Raw genomic sequence first — 15,604 nt, forward strand, 5'->3', positions numbered from 1 at the left:
GAGATTGCCCTTTGCCAAGGACAGAGCCATTACAGGTCATTAGTAACCAGTGCACACTCAGCTGACCCGGACACTGATGAGCAGGGTCTGGCTAACCCCACATGTCTCCATGGCAACGACCTCCAGAAGAGCAGAGCCAGTGTCTGGGCCAGTCCTCAGGACCCCCTGGGAGTCCACGGTGACGAGCCCGTGTCCTTTCACACACTGACACAGAGCGTAGCGCACAGGGCAGATGGTGTCTCTGGAGCACAAGACAACAAAATAGTTATGACAAACTAACCCTTGATTCCCCAGTAAAATGGAATTTGCGTTGTGATACTTCTTTGATGCCCTTTAGGGAAACATTCTTTTCACTTAACCCCCCTTCCTCCACAGAGAGGTCAGAGGTCAGGGTCGGCTACAGAGCAGCACCCCCGGAGCTGGTAGTGATTCAGTGTCTTGCTCAAGGACACACGGAACATCCCCCTACTCATTACGCCCACTCTGGAGCCCACAAGCCATATACAAAGGCACATGTATATACACACAAACACATGCACACACACATATACTGTATATGTACTGTATATATATATAAACACATATCCATGCATGCACATATATGCACACATGAGAAAGACACTGACTTGTTGCTCTGTAAGGCATAGTGAGAGTAGGGTGACATGAGGATGGATCTGGAGGTCCCCACCGTCAGCTGCATCTCCTGGAACACCTGATGAAGACAGACAGGCAAGGTGTCACTTGTGAGGAACAGCAAATTCCCAGATGTTATGACTACAGAGTATTAGGATGCGGTCTGTCTTGTGTATCGAGACTTTTCGCCTCACTCTGTTGGACATAATTTTAGCGATGAGCAAGCTCAGGAGAATCAAGTGGAAATAAAGGTAAAAAAAAATAAAGAGCGTTTAAGATGAAATGCAGGTAGATGTAAGGATACATGGTTTTCAAGTGCAATTCTTTTAGGGCTCCATGAAATACCAAGCTACTTCACCCAAAAACAATGTAAGACAAGGTATGTATGTATTTCAAATGAGGGGGTTGATGGCTGTCGTCTTGGGATCCACTAAAATGCCAAACTGTGTGCGTTTACCACTATCTGTATCTCATCAGAAAGCTGCTGGGGGCTCTCTGCCGTGTGATTGGCAAGCTGAACTGTCACTCTCAGACTGGTCCTGCCCGCCGCCCAGGCCCTCACAAGCACTGAGAAGCTGTGAGCGGGAGACACCGTCACCCCAGCCTGCAACACACACATTCACAACATAGTCAAATCAAATATATACATTAAATACAATGCCACTGCAATAACTCCAAGTGCTGTTGAAGGATACGTGGTTGCTGATGCGTGGTACCTGTGTGTGTCTGGGCTGGATGTCCAGTACACCCAGTTTGCCCAGACTCCAGTGGAAGAGGAGGCCGGACTCCACGCTGCCCAGAGCCAGAGGGTTCTGACTGCTGTCGCTGCCCATTACATGCACCGGCATCTGCACACAGGCCAGAGAACATAGCATTTACATTACATTACATTTACATTTAAGGCATTTAGCTGACACTCTTATCCATAGTGACTAGTGCAACAGTACAGTAAGCTTCAATTCCTAGATCAGCGACATTACAAACAACTAATACTAAGGAATTGTCAGAGCAATAGTACCCTGACCATTTTTCTGACCTTAGAAATACACTGTAAGAGAGGAGTGCTAGGAAAAGAAATAAATGAAAGCTAAGAAGAGAAGTAAAGTGATTTTGATGGAGTTTTTTTGATGGAGATAGAGACTGTGTGACTATTTCCTACCTCAGTGCCAACAGACAGTCGAACCAGAGGAGCCTGGATCCGAATGGCAGTCAAGTTGAAGACCTCCACATCCACCTCATCCTGACAACACACAGAGACAGATTAGTGAACAGATGGATGAATGAATTTTGAATTATGAATGGGCTGGGGTCAATTCACTTTCAGATCAAGTTGTTGAAACTGTAATTCACTTTCGTGTTATAGAGCATTCTCAATTATTTCTTAATCATTTGGATATCACAACCTCCTCATGCCCAATGTTTTTTTCTGTTAATTAATTGAATAAAAAATTAATGAATGTACAACAAAGAGTTTCAGCAAAGCGATCTGACTGGTCAAAGACGCGTTTCGTTATCGTGCTGGTAAAGTTAATGATCCTAGGCAGACAGACTGAAAACTGAAAGGTGGATGTGTGTGTTTGTGTGTGTATCGAGTACCTGTGCGAAGGTGAGCAGGGCTCCAGTGTCCTCAATAACCGTCTGTAACGCCCCTCTGAGTTTGACCACCCCCACTGCTATGCCTCGCACCAATCCCGTGTCGGTCACCGTGGCGATGCGGGGGTCACTCACCGAGAAGCCCACGCTGGACTGGGGGTGAGGGCCCCCCTCCCATTTCACCTGGGGGTGACAAAGCAATGATAAACCTATGAGCTGGATTGTCTGTCTAAATTGTAATGAGTAAATATATCAAAAGCATAGATTATTTTTTCAGCACCACTACCTGCTGTATGCTGCCCAGGGCCAATGCCAGGCTGCGGGGCTGCAGGGTGAACATGGGGTAGACCTGCAGCTGTTTATGAGAGGAGGTGTGGACGCTCCCTCTGCTGTCCACTGCAGACAGATGGAGGCTCACCATTCCTACTGCATGGCTCAACACACGGTAACCTACAGACACTCTGTCCAGAGGTCCAGCTGGCCTGGAAATACAGCCAGTGTCTATTATCTACAGTGCCTATTATATATGCATAAGTACATGACCACTCAACTCAAGAACTCTTTAAGATGAAGACATCTACTAAAGACGTCAACTTCTAAGCTCACATTAGTGAATCATACACTCAAGAGAGGATGATGGAGACTGGCATTCCCTATTGTTAAGAGAAATGAATGAATGAATGATTGACAGTCTCCCCTCCCTCAACGACTTTGTGTTGCTGAAAATAAGCGTGCTCAGACAAACCTTCCTTGGTTATTTAAAGGTTAATAAAAGAAGATGCATCCCCCATGTCAATTACATATTTTCAGACAAAATGGAACAGAAAACAACCATTTACTTGCCAACCACCTCCCTTGTTAAATTTCAACAAATCTCTCGCTACTTAAGACTCAAACAAACACATAGGTACTCACTCAACAGTGACGATTTCTGAGGAGGGGATGAGCTTCAGGTGCATGAGAGGGAGGTAAGCCTGATTGAAGGGCTCCCTATTAGAGTTCAGAACCCGCACTCTGACCACAGTGCTGTGTCCTACCTCCACCTGACACATTTCATACAATAGCCTTTTCTGAGTCATGTCAAAACTTTCAACTCAACAAGAAAAAACTTTTCTAGTGAAAAAACAGCAAAAACAGAAGAGTTCTACCCAATCTCCCTCTCTTAATCTGAGAATAATATTTCAATCACATTCAAACTCTCAATTCTACGAGTTCTAGCAGCCCACTGAATCAGTCTTAAAAAGACAAATGGTAATCACTTACAATGTCCACAAAGTCAATCTGGAAACCGGAGATGTCGGATACAGAGAGGGAGGTCACTGCAGGTTGAGCGGAGACCACACACAGGTCATGGGCCAGGAGAAAGGACACGCCAGGCCTCAGTGGAGACACCTGTGAGACACCACACAAACATGTATACACACACAAATCTTACCAACAGGTGATTGAAAAATTGTACCTGGGAAAATTTCTCTTTAGCTTTCCCTCATTTTTGACATGGGGGATTGAACCCTCTCTAACTACTAGGCAACCCCCCTTTGTGCATGGTTTCTTTTCCTTATTCCTGTGTTTACCCAACCTTTATGACATTGCTGTCCTCCATGTATGTGATGTTAGCTAGCTCTTTGTCCTGCAGGTGCACTAGGAAGTGTCCTGAGCCATGGACTACAGTCAAACTCTCCTGCATAGAGAGAGAGAGAATGAAGGCAAGACAGACAGGGAAAGAAAGGTTATCGGTTAGAGAGGTTATACATCTTCACTGTCTAGGTAAAGTATGATAAGATATGGGTGTGAGCGTGTGTCACTCACGGTGACATCAGGGTGGTTGTAGAGGGTCAGGCTGCGTCTGCTCCACTGCATGTCCTCCACCAGTCTCAGTTGCATGGAGGCGGTCACTGGGCTCCACCAGTTCTGCAGTCACAAAGTTGATACTGAAAATGCATAAACACATGCACACAGACACACACAGACACACTTGCATGTGTGCAAACACTATCGCATGCACGTGTATGCACATGCACACGTACGCACATACTGTACATACACTCATATGCATGCACGCATACACCCCCACCCACGAACACACACACACACACACACACCTCTACAGGAGTGAGGGTCACTGTGATGGATGCTATTCCTGTATGGCCATGGGCATGGAACACCTGGCGACCTGGCAAAAACAATCAATCATGTCAGCATGTCACAGTTTGGAATTAATCATTCTTGTGTCTGTGAAAATTTCCTGCATTATTCTGACCGTATAGCTTGAATAGTCCGCTTGCTGTGAGTGTGTCTGCCAGCACCATGTGTGAAGGAACAGGCAGGGACAGCAGTGTGGAGTTGGAGGAGTCCCAGCGCACCGAACAGGAACTGAAGTTGTCAAACTGCACCCCCTGCTGGTCAAACACTGCCAACTGCAACTCTGCACCCCTACTGCATGACACTGGCAACTGGCAGGGAGGAGAGAGACAGCCAGGTGATGAGATGAGGGTGGATGTAGGGATACATGGTTTTCTTCTCTAATTCTTTTGGGGCTTCATGAAATACCAAGCTACTTTGCCAAAATCTGTTCAGATCATTAGGCAAGGCAGTGAGTGGAATGAGAGAGAGGGGAAGAGAGAGGGAGGGAGAAAGAGAGTGGCAAAAAGAGGTGTAAATACAGGCTGTTCTGACCACTCAGAGTGTTTGACCATGCTGCTCTGTGTTGGCTAATTGGAGCCTAACTCCTAATGGAGAGGAGAGATAATGTGTTAGGAGTGTTGACAATGGTTTACTTAGCTCAGAAAATGTAAATACATGATCACAGGCCAGATGCCACTCGGTTGGTTTAGTTAGCCAACGTGATACGGAGTATGTTTACACACAGCAACTGGATTATCTCCCCTACCTAACAGGAAAGTACTGCAGTCAGAAATTTGTGTTTGATTAAGTATACACATGCATAAGAACACTGTATTTCAACTGGCAGTTTACACGAAAAGCTGGTAGACATATTTGAGCAATAATTTGAAGTGCAGGGTGTACACAGACACAATGCATGCAAAAATATGAAAATGACATACAGTAGGAAGTTACAGATTGAATGCCTATGCAATAGGCAAGACCCTCACAAAAGTTTCATTGTTTGTTTATCTTAATTCATTCATTAAAGGAATGTACCCACTTATTCCTATTCCTATTCACACCTCAGGATATTTACCTGAGATTTATACAATATACATAAATTAATATTCATCAGGCACAGAAATCCTGAAATTGTCTTTTTGTTCATCCATATTATGAAATAAGTGACATCATGCAATGAATAAAATGTATGTATGAATGTAGAATTTGTTGATCAATATATCACTACCAAATCAATTGTGATGATACATTCCAATTATTGCAAAACCCACAACTATCAGTATTACCATTAATGACACTCCAGTGTGTTATGCTTTGTGCTTGAAATCTTTGAAATGTTTTTTGATTTACTGGCAGTAAATCAAAGGGAAAAATAATAATAATAAATAATAAAATATGCCCATAGAAAGCAACTTTCATGGTGGTTGCTTTCATAACTCACGTAGCTGTGATATTCTTCATGGAAATCCTACATCTTTAGGGATTCACATAGAGAATATTTTTAATTAACATTGAATTCCACAATTTCAAATTGGCTTGAATATCCAATTTGCATTAACTCAAGCCTATTCCTGTTGGAATCACCCAATCAACAGCATTCTCTCTTCTCATTAAAAATAAACAGTCTGTGTGAAGGAGATGCTGATTACTAATCAACAGGTTCACAAGTGCATGTGTATACATGCGTGTCTGTATGTGTGTGTGTTTTCCCTTGCTCTGCATCCTTTCTACTTTTTCGCTGTGTCTGGAAACTCCCCTCTGATACAGACACAGACACAGCGGTTGCCATGGGAACCAACGTCACTTTTAAGGCGAGTAACCAGAGAGAGATGGAAGGAGGTAGGGAGGCAGGGGGGCATGTCCAAGCACAGAGTTCAGATGAATATGAAATTAAATTAGAATTTAATCCTCTGTGTGTGTGTGTGTGTGTGTGTGTGTATGTGCGCATGGTGTGCATGCCTTGGTGTCTGTCTATGAGTGCATAAGTGTGATAAGCAGAGGAAGGTATAACACTAGCAGCAGGGAGGAAAGATAGAAAAGAGCAAAGGAAATTAAACCGAATGAAGAAACTCACCATGCTTGTGGGGTACTGGGACTGAGGGCAGGGTGTGGGCTGGATGGAGGAGGAGGAGGAAGGGGAGGAGGGGGAAAGGAGGGAGAGAGACAAAGTGGCAGGGGAGCTGCAGGCCACTTTCACCCTGCTCTCCTCCTTCGATGGCTGCTGGTTCAGCGGGCCTGGAGTATTACCACTGATGAACACCAGCCACTGGACAGACATGCACAGACAGACACACACACACACGCACAAAGATGCTATTATAATACGCCCACAGCACAAGCTTCAAGAGACGACAGCGCTATAGCACTATGATGCTAAAAATGTCTCGTTCGACTTGACCCAGATACCAGAGTCCCACCTGCTCGACCAGGGCCAGGCAGGTAACCCTGTAGGCATGCTGCTGGCCTTTCCTGGGCTCTGATTGGCCGACTGCCTCCACCTCCAGCCCTTCCTTTTCATCCTCCCTATCTATGATGATGTTGCTATAGAAACGGCCAGGGGCCAGGGGCCAGGGCTTGGGGCCTGCCTCAAAGACAATGAGGCGTGACGCTCTGACAGAGAGAACCACCTCGGACACCGAGGCCTGAGAGAGAAAGAAAGACACAGAGAGAGACAGAGATAGAGAGAAAAAGAGAGAGTGAATTGGGAATTAAAATTGCAAGCATATACAAGGCCCTGGCTGTGTGTGTGTGTAATATGTAGAACAGTCTCAGGTAGCCAATATATGTCAGTGGAAGTGGCAACGGTAGAGAAGTCCTGTCAGGGGAGGGAGCAGAGCACAACTCTCCTGTGGCATCATTAAAAACTCCATAGTCTCTCCCTTCATACCGCTTCAACCGAACGGCCTGAAAAATAGGTCAATTAACAACCTCTGCTCTCTTACTCTCTCTCTTTCACATACACACACACACACGTCCCCTGTACGCACCCTGAGGGGAGTGTGGGCGGCCAGTGTTGCCATGGAGCTAAGGTTGTACCGGTCCGCTTCTACGGTGATGGTGACGAGGGTATGTCCTGGACCCACTGCCTCCATCTGTAGACCTGCACAGTAACCAGGACCACGACCAACAGGGTCTATACACACAAACACACACACACACACACACACACACACACACACATATATACGTGACTTGACATGAACAAAGGCCCACTAATTACAGTCAAGAATGTTCTCTTGGGCATTTTGGCTTTTATACCATGGTTACCAAAGCACTGGTGATGTGCACTGTATGAAAACTATATTTTCAAAGCAGTGTTCTCATATATGAATAAAAAACAGGATAAAATAAGAAAATTCAGCTAGCCCTGGTTCCCACAAGAGTTAGCATAGCACCCAATACAGCTGCGAACCCAATATACAGTATGTGAATTATCAGCGCAGTTGAGGATCACATTGCCTGGCTAAAACTTTATGTATAAATTCACTTTACTGTATAAATTAATGTTTAAAAGGGCTGCTGTACCTTCTGGCCACGTTAGATTATAATGGACAGGAAGTTGCGAGAGTGCACACTTAACTAAAGCTTGAATGGATCAGCTACACATTTAAGAGCATGCAATCTCATCAATTATATCTACACACACACACACACACACACACACTGACAGAAAATCACAGTTGGGGTGGTCCATTGATCGTTTTATCTAGTATTGCTAATGGAACTTTCAAATTACTTCCATGTGTTCGGTCAGTGTGTGTGGGTGCATGTATGTTAGTGTGTGTGTGATCCCATTAATCCAATCAACTCTCTAATGGACTTGATTGATGAGAAGACGAGATGAGTTAATTGATTCCCTCCTACAGAAAAGGCCAAAAACATATTGCCATAAACTCTTAAGCCTGTTAATGAATGCATGCTTATGTGACTTTGTGGGCGGGCGTGCATGTTCATAAAATTAAAGTATGGTTGTTGGTATCTAGGAAGTGGGGTGTTAGAGCTCCATTAGTGGAGGACGGTGAAGGTGAAGATTTTTGCTTTCGCAGCAAACTTGGAGTCCAAAAAGCCAAGCCGGGCAGAGGTGAAGACCACGCACATCACTAATGTAAGATGCTGAATTGCTGAGGAGCCGAAAAGTGTTGTGGCTAGTGGAGTGCCACACTGGAGACACTGGGCAGACTCTGACTTAGCCCAGAGGAGTAGACTGCGGTGGTATCATCATCTCTGGATACTGAATTCCACTCATCCTCTCTCTTTCCTTCTCCATAAATGTAAACTCATATCAACCCAAAATATAGTTTCAGCTGATGCTGAAATGTAATTAGGCTTCAGCATGGTCTGCATAGGGGTGAGATATTGTCTCTTAAACCTTTCCTCACTTTTTACTTTTCATAATTTAAATATCAGGTTTCAATTGGGTTTACTATGTGATTATGAGGAGATTGCAGCACCTTGGACTGGGGTGAAGATGCCTGGAGGCTTTGTGGTAACATGGAACTTCATCAAGGAGCAGTCGGTGACCTCCAGCAGGTTGTTCAGCAAGGGAGAGCTATGAGAGGCAGTGCCCAGGGAAGAGGCCTGACCCTGGGTGTGGGGAGGAGGAGTGGAGGGCCCCTGGAACTGGGTGTCCATAGGAGAAGCCTGGTCTGGTTCCTCTCTCTCCCCCCACACAGCCACAGGCAGCATGATGGTCTCCCCCACCCTGCAGTCTCCTCTCTGGGGCAGGAGCTCCACACGAGCCGGCCTCAAAACATACACCTGGACGGAGACGAGAGGGAGGGATAATGAGATAATGAGAGAGGGAGGAAGACTAAGACGAAAGAGATAGATAACAGTGTGAAAGAGGGAAAATGACCCTGCCATTCGTTTCTGCCTGTGTCAGTGTGTGTGTGTGTGTGTGTGTGCTCACCTGTCCTGTGGCTGTGTGTCGAGGGTTAAGTGTGTCTGCTGCATGGATCCCAGTCTGGCCCGGCTTCTTTCCTGCTACCACATCTCCTTTCACCGTCACCACGGCAACATCACTGTCACTCTCTGACCAGCTCACAGTGCCACTCCCCCCTTCTACCTGTTCAGTCACATAGGCACACATACACACACACACACACACATTCAGACACATGTAAACACACACACATAAGCACACAGCAAACACAATCTTGCTGAATTCAGTGCTGCTTCTAATCCCTCTGATTATACAAACACACACACACTCACATGCACACACACACCTGCATGTGGTGCTGGTAGGGCTGTCCCTCTGGTTGCCAGGGAAACACCAGGACAGACGGCATCAGAATGAGGGGTTCATAGATCTCTACTTCCTGGTGAACTATGATTGGTGGGGTCAGTGGAAGGACTTGACTGTCCTGAAAAGGGAGCGAGAGTAAGCATAGTGTGTGTGTGTGTGTGTGTGTGTGTGTGTGCGAGTGTGTGTGCACGTGCATGTGTGCATGCTACACCTCTGTGACTATGCTGAAGAGCGAGGCTTTTATAACAGTGTGTCCAGTGCCACATGTCTCCACCACGTAATAGGTGTTGTTAGTGGAAGATTTCAGCACAGAAAACAGCGAGTCACTCATCTCCACTGTCAACACCAAATTCTGCAAGAGAGAAAGAGGCGGAGTGAGAGGTTACAGATAAGAGATGCGGTCGTCATGGAAACAGTCTCCCGGTGACAGCAGCTGGTGACATTTAGGCTGGTTGTTATGACGACATTACGTTTGACAGGTGTACCACATGTCCCTCCTGATCATGGACATGCACACTGAGGTGGTAATGGCGTCCGACCTCCAGCACCCATCTGTTTGCCTCCTCCTCCACCGACAGGGCTGGACACACACACACACACACACACAAACAGACACACACACACATATTAGTCATCTTGTCCATTACAGTGTGTACAGGAATGTGGTGTCAGGTCCCCGTTCCATGCTTACTGAGGTAGCTGGGGTCCACCACATAGACTGAGCAGCGGGGCACATGGGGTTCAGCTGAGTGGACTAGGCCTGCAGAGAGAGGTGTGTTCAGGAAAACCTCAGGAAACTTGTGTGTGTGTGTGCATGTATGTAATCTATGGTTGTTTTTTTTTTATATATTGTACGGTCGAAATAGCCTCAGGAGCATAGAAAATCCAGAAAAGAGGTCTCTTGTGAGGTTAATTTTAGTGTTAAGGGTCAGGATTAGGGTTATTGTTAGAATTAGAGTCAGTTTAATACGGTTGGGGTAAAGGTTAGGCACTCATGGGTTAAGGTTGGGGGTTAAGGAACGTAAGTCAAGAGAATGCCTACACAAGTACAAGACAAGGATGAGTGTTTTAATGAGTGAGAATAAGGATACCGGGATGTGAGAGGGTTAGCGTAGCGCGTCCCATCCGGACAGCCGTCACAGTGGCTGTGTCCTGGTCCATAGTGATGACATCACCACCATCGTCTGAGCCTTGCTCTACGGACAACTGGTAACCCCTCACACCAAGAGTCACATCTGGAGAGAGAGAGAAGAGGAGAGGAGAGGAGAAGAGAGGAGAGAAGAGAAGAGAAGAGAAGAGAAGAGAAGAGAAGAGAAGAGAAGAGAAGAGAAGAGAAGAGGGTGTCCTCTTCATACTAAGTATAGGATGAAGAAAGTTTGCCCCATTATGATGCCGAGGGCTTACAAAGACCTTTGATATACCACCACTATAGGAGAAACTGCTGCGTAGGCCTACTGTATCTCACCTATGTTTTTGTGGTGCACGCTCTTCCAGACACGGAAGGGGAGGGTGGAGCCTAGCAGCAGGTAGATATCCTGGGAGGGGCTAAGGTAGAGCCTGTCAGTCACAAACAGGCTGACAGTCGCTGGTTTCACCCACTAGGGATCAGAGAGACAGACATAACAAACACACACAAATCAGTAGCTCGTGAAAACACGGTTATATTGCACACACACATTCACAGAATAGTAGGAGTTGCAAATGAAGCCTATCCAATTATCACTGTTGAAATAGTGTGAAAACCTTGTCCTACAAAGGGTTTTCCTTTTCTTGCTTAAAGGATAAGGCTGGTGTTTTTTAATGCATTGCTTACCGTCAACAAATCCTATGAAAATAACAAAATCAACAATGCGTTTGCTCTACTCCCGTTACTTTCTGACTTCCCACGTACCGTTTTTAGCCGTCAACCCGGAAGTCATTGGCTCCGATTGTAAGCTAAAAACCTTGAAATACAGCTCACAAAGACATAGTTTCAATTTTAAAAATCACTAACTGTTACCACGAAAAGTCAGGCTGTTGTAGTTATTACCAAATCAAATTCTTCATTACACCGGGGACTATTTTCGGTGCTACAGAACTACTTTCCTGAGATCGCAAACGTGTTTACAGCCGGCTTATTAAGTTGTTTGAGGAAAAAGTCAGCTGGCCCAGTGCATCGTGATGATGAAATATGCTGCCCAGAGCAGCAGCATGGCTCTTTGACGTGTTTTTAATAGTTTTTTTAATACAATGGAGTTCTATGGCTGCTGGGACATGGCTTCATTGGGCACCGGCTACATGGACGAGACTTGTTGGCAAAACAAAATCATTGCTGATTTTGTTATTTTCATAGGATTTGTTGACGGTGAGCAATGCATTAAAAAACACCAGCCTTATCCTTTAATTGAAACTGCACATGGTCTTCAGTGTGTTGAATAAGATTCATGATCCCAGAACCCTTGAATCGCATTAAAACACATTATATGAATTTCAACCATGGACATTAATTGAAGAATAATTAATTAAAAGTGTACTGCTTTGAAGATAAGAGGTTTTCACATCTGACAGCAGCGTTGAGTGCGGGTACACTGCTCCATCAGTCCGTACCTTGTACTCAGGGTCTGAGGGCCAGACCCTGACCCGGGCCACTCCACTGCTCAGCCCCTCCAGCAGCACCCTGTCCCCCCTCTGGCCTGCTTCCTCCAGGGCCAGGATGTGACGTGGGGGGGAATACCCGGTCTCCGAGAAACGCACAAATCTACAGGCCAGGGCCATGTGGTGATGAATGAATAAAGTTACGATGAACATAAAGTTACAGAGTGCTTTTATGTAAAGGCAGGTAATAGGGGGAGATCCATATCAGATTGCTTATTGAGAATGTTCCCCTCCCTTGCTCTCTAGTCCAGGTCTAGCTCATCCTATCCATCCCTCTCTTACCGTATGACCTCAGCTGTGTCTGAATCCTTTGCTATCCTCCACTCAAACTGCAAACCCGACAAACTACTGAATGTGTTTCCTGAGCGAGAGAGAGAGAGAGAGAGAGAGAGAGAGAGGGAGAGACAGAGAGAGAGGAGAGAGAGAGAGAGAGAGAGAGAGAGAGAGACACAGAGAGAGAGAGGCTCCAGACTCGTTGAAAAAAATTAAATTGTGGTATGGGACAAATGTCGAGATAAGGACAGGCATTACCTTGGCCTTAAAATTATACACAATCATGAAAATGCACATAGCCTTAGAGAGATGATGAAAGCCCCAGTGGGGCAGCAGAGCCTGCCAGTAAATAACGCAGATAACAAGCTCATCACATCTGGGTATCTGGTGTGCCCAAGGCAGAACATTGCCTCAGGCTAGCTGGCTTTCACACCTCTTTCACTCTGCTTTATTTTCACTCTGGGCTAAACACACAACAGGCTGGATTTATACATCTCTTTTATGAAAGAAGAAAAAATCAATTTCTTCTGCAAAAGAATGAAGCTATGAATGTAGTGACTGCCTTCATGCTCATGTAAATTAACCCATACTTGATAATCCCCTAAAAGATTAGAATGTGGTCACATTTGACCCAATCATTGGTGTGAATGAAAGAGCCTTGACCCAACTATAACCAACCAATAAGCAGACCTCAATGAGTGGAAAGGTACCTTCTGAGTCCAGGGCTGTGATGGACAGCTCCAGGGGCGGGTCATCAGTGAACACATGACGAGTCGTCGTGAGGATCTGAATCTGCTGAATCTGACTGACTATGACTTCGCACCACAAGGTGTGGCTGGTAACTGAGAAATAATGACATAGATGCTTAGTTTGGCACATTCTGATTATCCATGTAAACACAGTTTGAGTGTGTGGCTGGTTGTTTTACAGAGTATCCTGTATCAGTGACTTCCTTACTAGCCTGACATTAAATGCAGGCTAGTGAATTGGTAATAGTGTCAGGCTAATGGCCAAAATCCTTCCGTTTCATCCTTAGTTAGGTGAGACTGGGGCTAATGTCTTCCTCTGTCTGTCTCTTCCTACACTCTACCAAAAATTTGTTGGACAAAGCCAAAATAATCTCATCTATTTACAAAGACAAAGGGACAGTAATTGGTCTGAGTGCATAAACACAAGGAAAAGAAAGAGACACAGCTGTGAGCGTCTCGGCAAATAATAATAGTTCACTGCTACAATCTAATAACTAATGTTATTGCTGACACACACTTAGCAAGCAAGATTATATCCTCAACAAAGGATTAAGCCCACTTAGAATGAAGAAGTCAAATAAACAATATGCAAAATCTAAACAAAACAATCTTATGTTGTAAAATGACAAAACACTTCCACAAACAACTTGAATTGTAGAGAAATGTGAAATGGGACAAACAATCTTCCAATACAAGTGCACTGAAAGGTTACTGCCACAGGCATTTCAGACATTTTCAGTTCAACAAGGACCTAATGAAAATATTACTGTCGCTTAGCCACATCAGAGCAAGCATTTCCTCTGTGTTTTGTGCATTTGCATATTTAAGTTTGTCACCATTGTCTTTTATGTGATTATTTTGGCTGTATTTTAATATGCTTTCGATTTTTTACTTCATCTGAAAGTTAATTCCCTGCACCTGCACTAACGCTGTGCAATTGCATTCCTCTGTATTCACTACTGCACACACACACACACACTTTACATTGAGCTTGTACTCTTACTTAATTTCAATTTGAGCTGCAGCGTGAATTCTGGCCCTTTATAAGCCCATATCTAAACCATTCTCCCACACTTTCCCTGCGTCCCTCACCAGAGTCCTGTGCTCGTATGATGCTGGTGGTCCTGCTGGTGTCCAGAGCAGAGGACGCTGACAGAGCAGATACTAAGACCTGCTGGCTGCAGGTGGAGGACTGAAGCACAGACAGAGGCTGGACTCTGACTGCCTCAGGTCTAGAGGACTGCCTGAAAACACATTCACATCAACAAACACAGGCACAGACAATCACTCACACACACACACACACACAGACAAACAAACACAGACACAGAGACACACACACCAGACCCCATTACCATGAGACTATGCTCTCTGTAAAAAGTTTAAATATAAACAGCCTGGAAATGTAAACAGCCATGACTAACATTGTCTGAGCTGCCACTCACCATTCATAACAGCCCTTTTCTGCTGCAATTGTGAAATTTATGTTGACACGATTTGAGCGGGGCAAAAGTAATTTAGGAGAATTCAGCCTACTTGACTGACTCAAATAACTAAAGAACAGGGTGAAAAAAATAAACTTACACCATGTTTTCGGGTTAAATATGGTATACTTCGCCATATTGTGTAGCAACACGTGAATAACCTTAACGCTACTTAGCGTTAGCTAATGCAATTTTGCAGCACCATATTCTTCCTTTGAGTCCTGGTAGTGTTCCTGGCCAAGTCAAAAAGTTAGACTAGGTAACCTAGCTCAAAAACCCATCATTAAAAACTATTTTTTACCTTTAGTAAACAAAAAAATAGGCAACCCATTCGAAAATTATTCAAAAATTATGAACAACTGACTCGCAAATCATTGTTGTTTTTTCAAACTGTTGTCAAGTCGCTGACCGTGGTGCTGTCACCAAATACCGCGAGGGAATGAGCAAGTGGAATTCAGTGACGCAAACCTGGGAAATCTGGTCCAGCTTGTTAATAGCATACATTGTTATTTAGTTAAAAATAGCAAAAACCAGACTCAGTGTGCTGTGATGGCCAATTGGAGGGAGTGTTTTGACAAAACAAGTAAAATGCACCCCATGTTTAACAGGGGTAAAATAAAAAAGTTCCCTATTTACATGTGGCGAGAAGAGTCAGTGTGCAGATTGATTGTTTGTTGATTGTTGTCATACAATAAGGGAAGTGGGTAACAATACTGAAGAATAACACTGTAGATACCTAATCTGTTCTAAATGGACTGTTATTGTTTTTGTTCTGCAATGAATAATTCATTTGGGCCTTTTGTTTTGGCAATATATGGAAGCCCCGTGTCAGGGCAATAAAGCACCCATTGAATTGAATTAGC

At 44.7% G+C, this 15,604-nt stretch overlaps 1 protein-coding gene across 1 annotated transcript in view; it reads right to left on the bottom strand.

The window, feature by feature from the left end:
* LOC139921069 (nuclear pore membrane glycoprotein 210-like) overlaps nucleotides 1-15,245 on the bottom strand; it is a 20,006-nt gene extending 4,761 nt beyond the window's left edge. The window contains exons 1-31 of the mRNA XM_071911231.2: nucleotides 15,151-15,245; nucleotides 14,703-14,810; nucleotides 14,350-14,501; nucleotides 13,219-13,350; nucleotides 12,518-12,596; nucleotides 12,188-12,338; nucleotides 11,067-11,199; nucleotides 10,693-10,836; nucleotides 10,293-10,361; nucleotides 10,072-10,181; nucleotides 9,813-9,953; nucleotides 9,582-9,719; nucleotides 9,263-9,418; nucleotides 8,975-9,111; nucleotides 8,805-8,902; nucleotides 7,341-7,486; nucleotides 6,771-6,995; nucleotides 6,428-6,619; nucleotides 4,487-4,679; nucleotides 4,329-4,399; nucleotides 4,036-4,137; nucleotides 3,806-3,907; nucleotides 3,490-3,618; nucleotides 3,142-3,269; nucleotides 2,513-2,708; nucleotides 2,230-2,409; nucleotides 1,793-1,873; nucleotides 1,350-1,481; nucleotides 1,091-1,237; nucleotides 627-712; nucleotides 67-241 (exon numbers count right to left, since the gene is read on the bottom strand). Of these exons, the coding sequence (XP_071767332.2) occupies nucleotides 67-241; nucleotides 627-712; nucleotides 1,091-1,237; nucleotides 1,350-1,481; nucleotides 1,793-1,873; nucleotides 2,230-2,409; nucleotides 2,513-2,708; nucleotides 3,142-3,269; nucleotides 3,490-3,618; nucleotides 3,806-3,907; nucleotides 4,036-4,137; nucleotides 4,329-4,399; nucleotides 4,487-4,679; nucleotides 6,428-6,619; nucleotides 6,771-6,995; nucleotides 7,341-7,486; nucleotides 8,805-8,902; nucleotides 8,975-9,111; nucleotides 9,263-9,418; nucleotides 9,582-9,719; nucleotides 9,813-9,953; nucleotides 10,072-10,181; nucleotides 10,293-10,361; nucleotides 10,693-10,836; nucleotides 11,067-11,199; nucleotides 12,188-12,338; nucleotides 12,518-12,596; nucleotides 13,219-13,350; nucleotides 14,350-14,501; nucleotides 14,703-14,810; nucleotides 15,151-15,245 (4,128 nt within the window). The remainder of the gene's footprint in view (nucleotides 1-66; nucleotides 242-626; nucleotides 713-1,090; nucleotides 1,238-1,349; nucleotides 1,482-1,792; nucleotides 1,874-2,229; nucleotides 2,410-2,512; nucleotides 2,709-3,141; nucleotides 3,270-3,489; nucleotides 3,619-3,805; nucleotides 3,908-4,035; nucleotides 4,138-4,328; nucleotides 4,400-4,486; nucleotides 4,680-6,427; nucleotides 6,620-6,770; nucleotides 6,996-7,340; nucleotides 7,487-8,804; nucleotides 8,903-8,974; nucleotides 9,112-9,262; nucleotides 9,419-9,581; nucleotides 9,720-9,812; nucleotides 9,954-10,071; nucleotides 10,182-10,292; nucleotides 10,362-10,692; nucleotides 10,837-11,066; nucleotides 11,200-12,187; nucleotides 12,339-12,517; nucleotides 12,597-13,218; nucleotides 13,351-14,349; nucleotides 14,502-14,702; nucleotides 14,811-15,150) is intronic.
* Between the last annotated feature and the right edge of the window lie 359 nt (nucleotides 15,246-15,604).

This window comes from Centroberyx gerrardi, chromosome 12 (genome assembly GCF_048128805.1).
Source record: "Centroberyx gerrardi isolate f3 chromosome 12, fCenGer3.hap1.cur.20231027, whole genome shotgun sequence".
Taxonomy (NCBI): Eukaryota; Metazoa; Chordata; class Actinopteri; order Beryciformes; family Berycidae; genus Centroberyx; species Centroberyx gerrardi.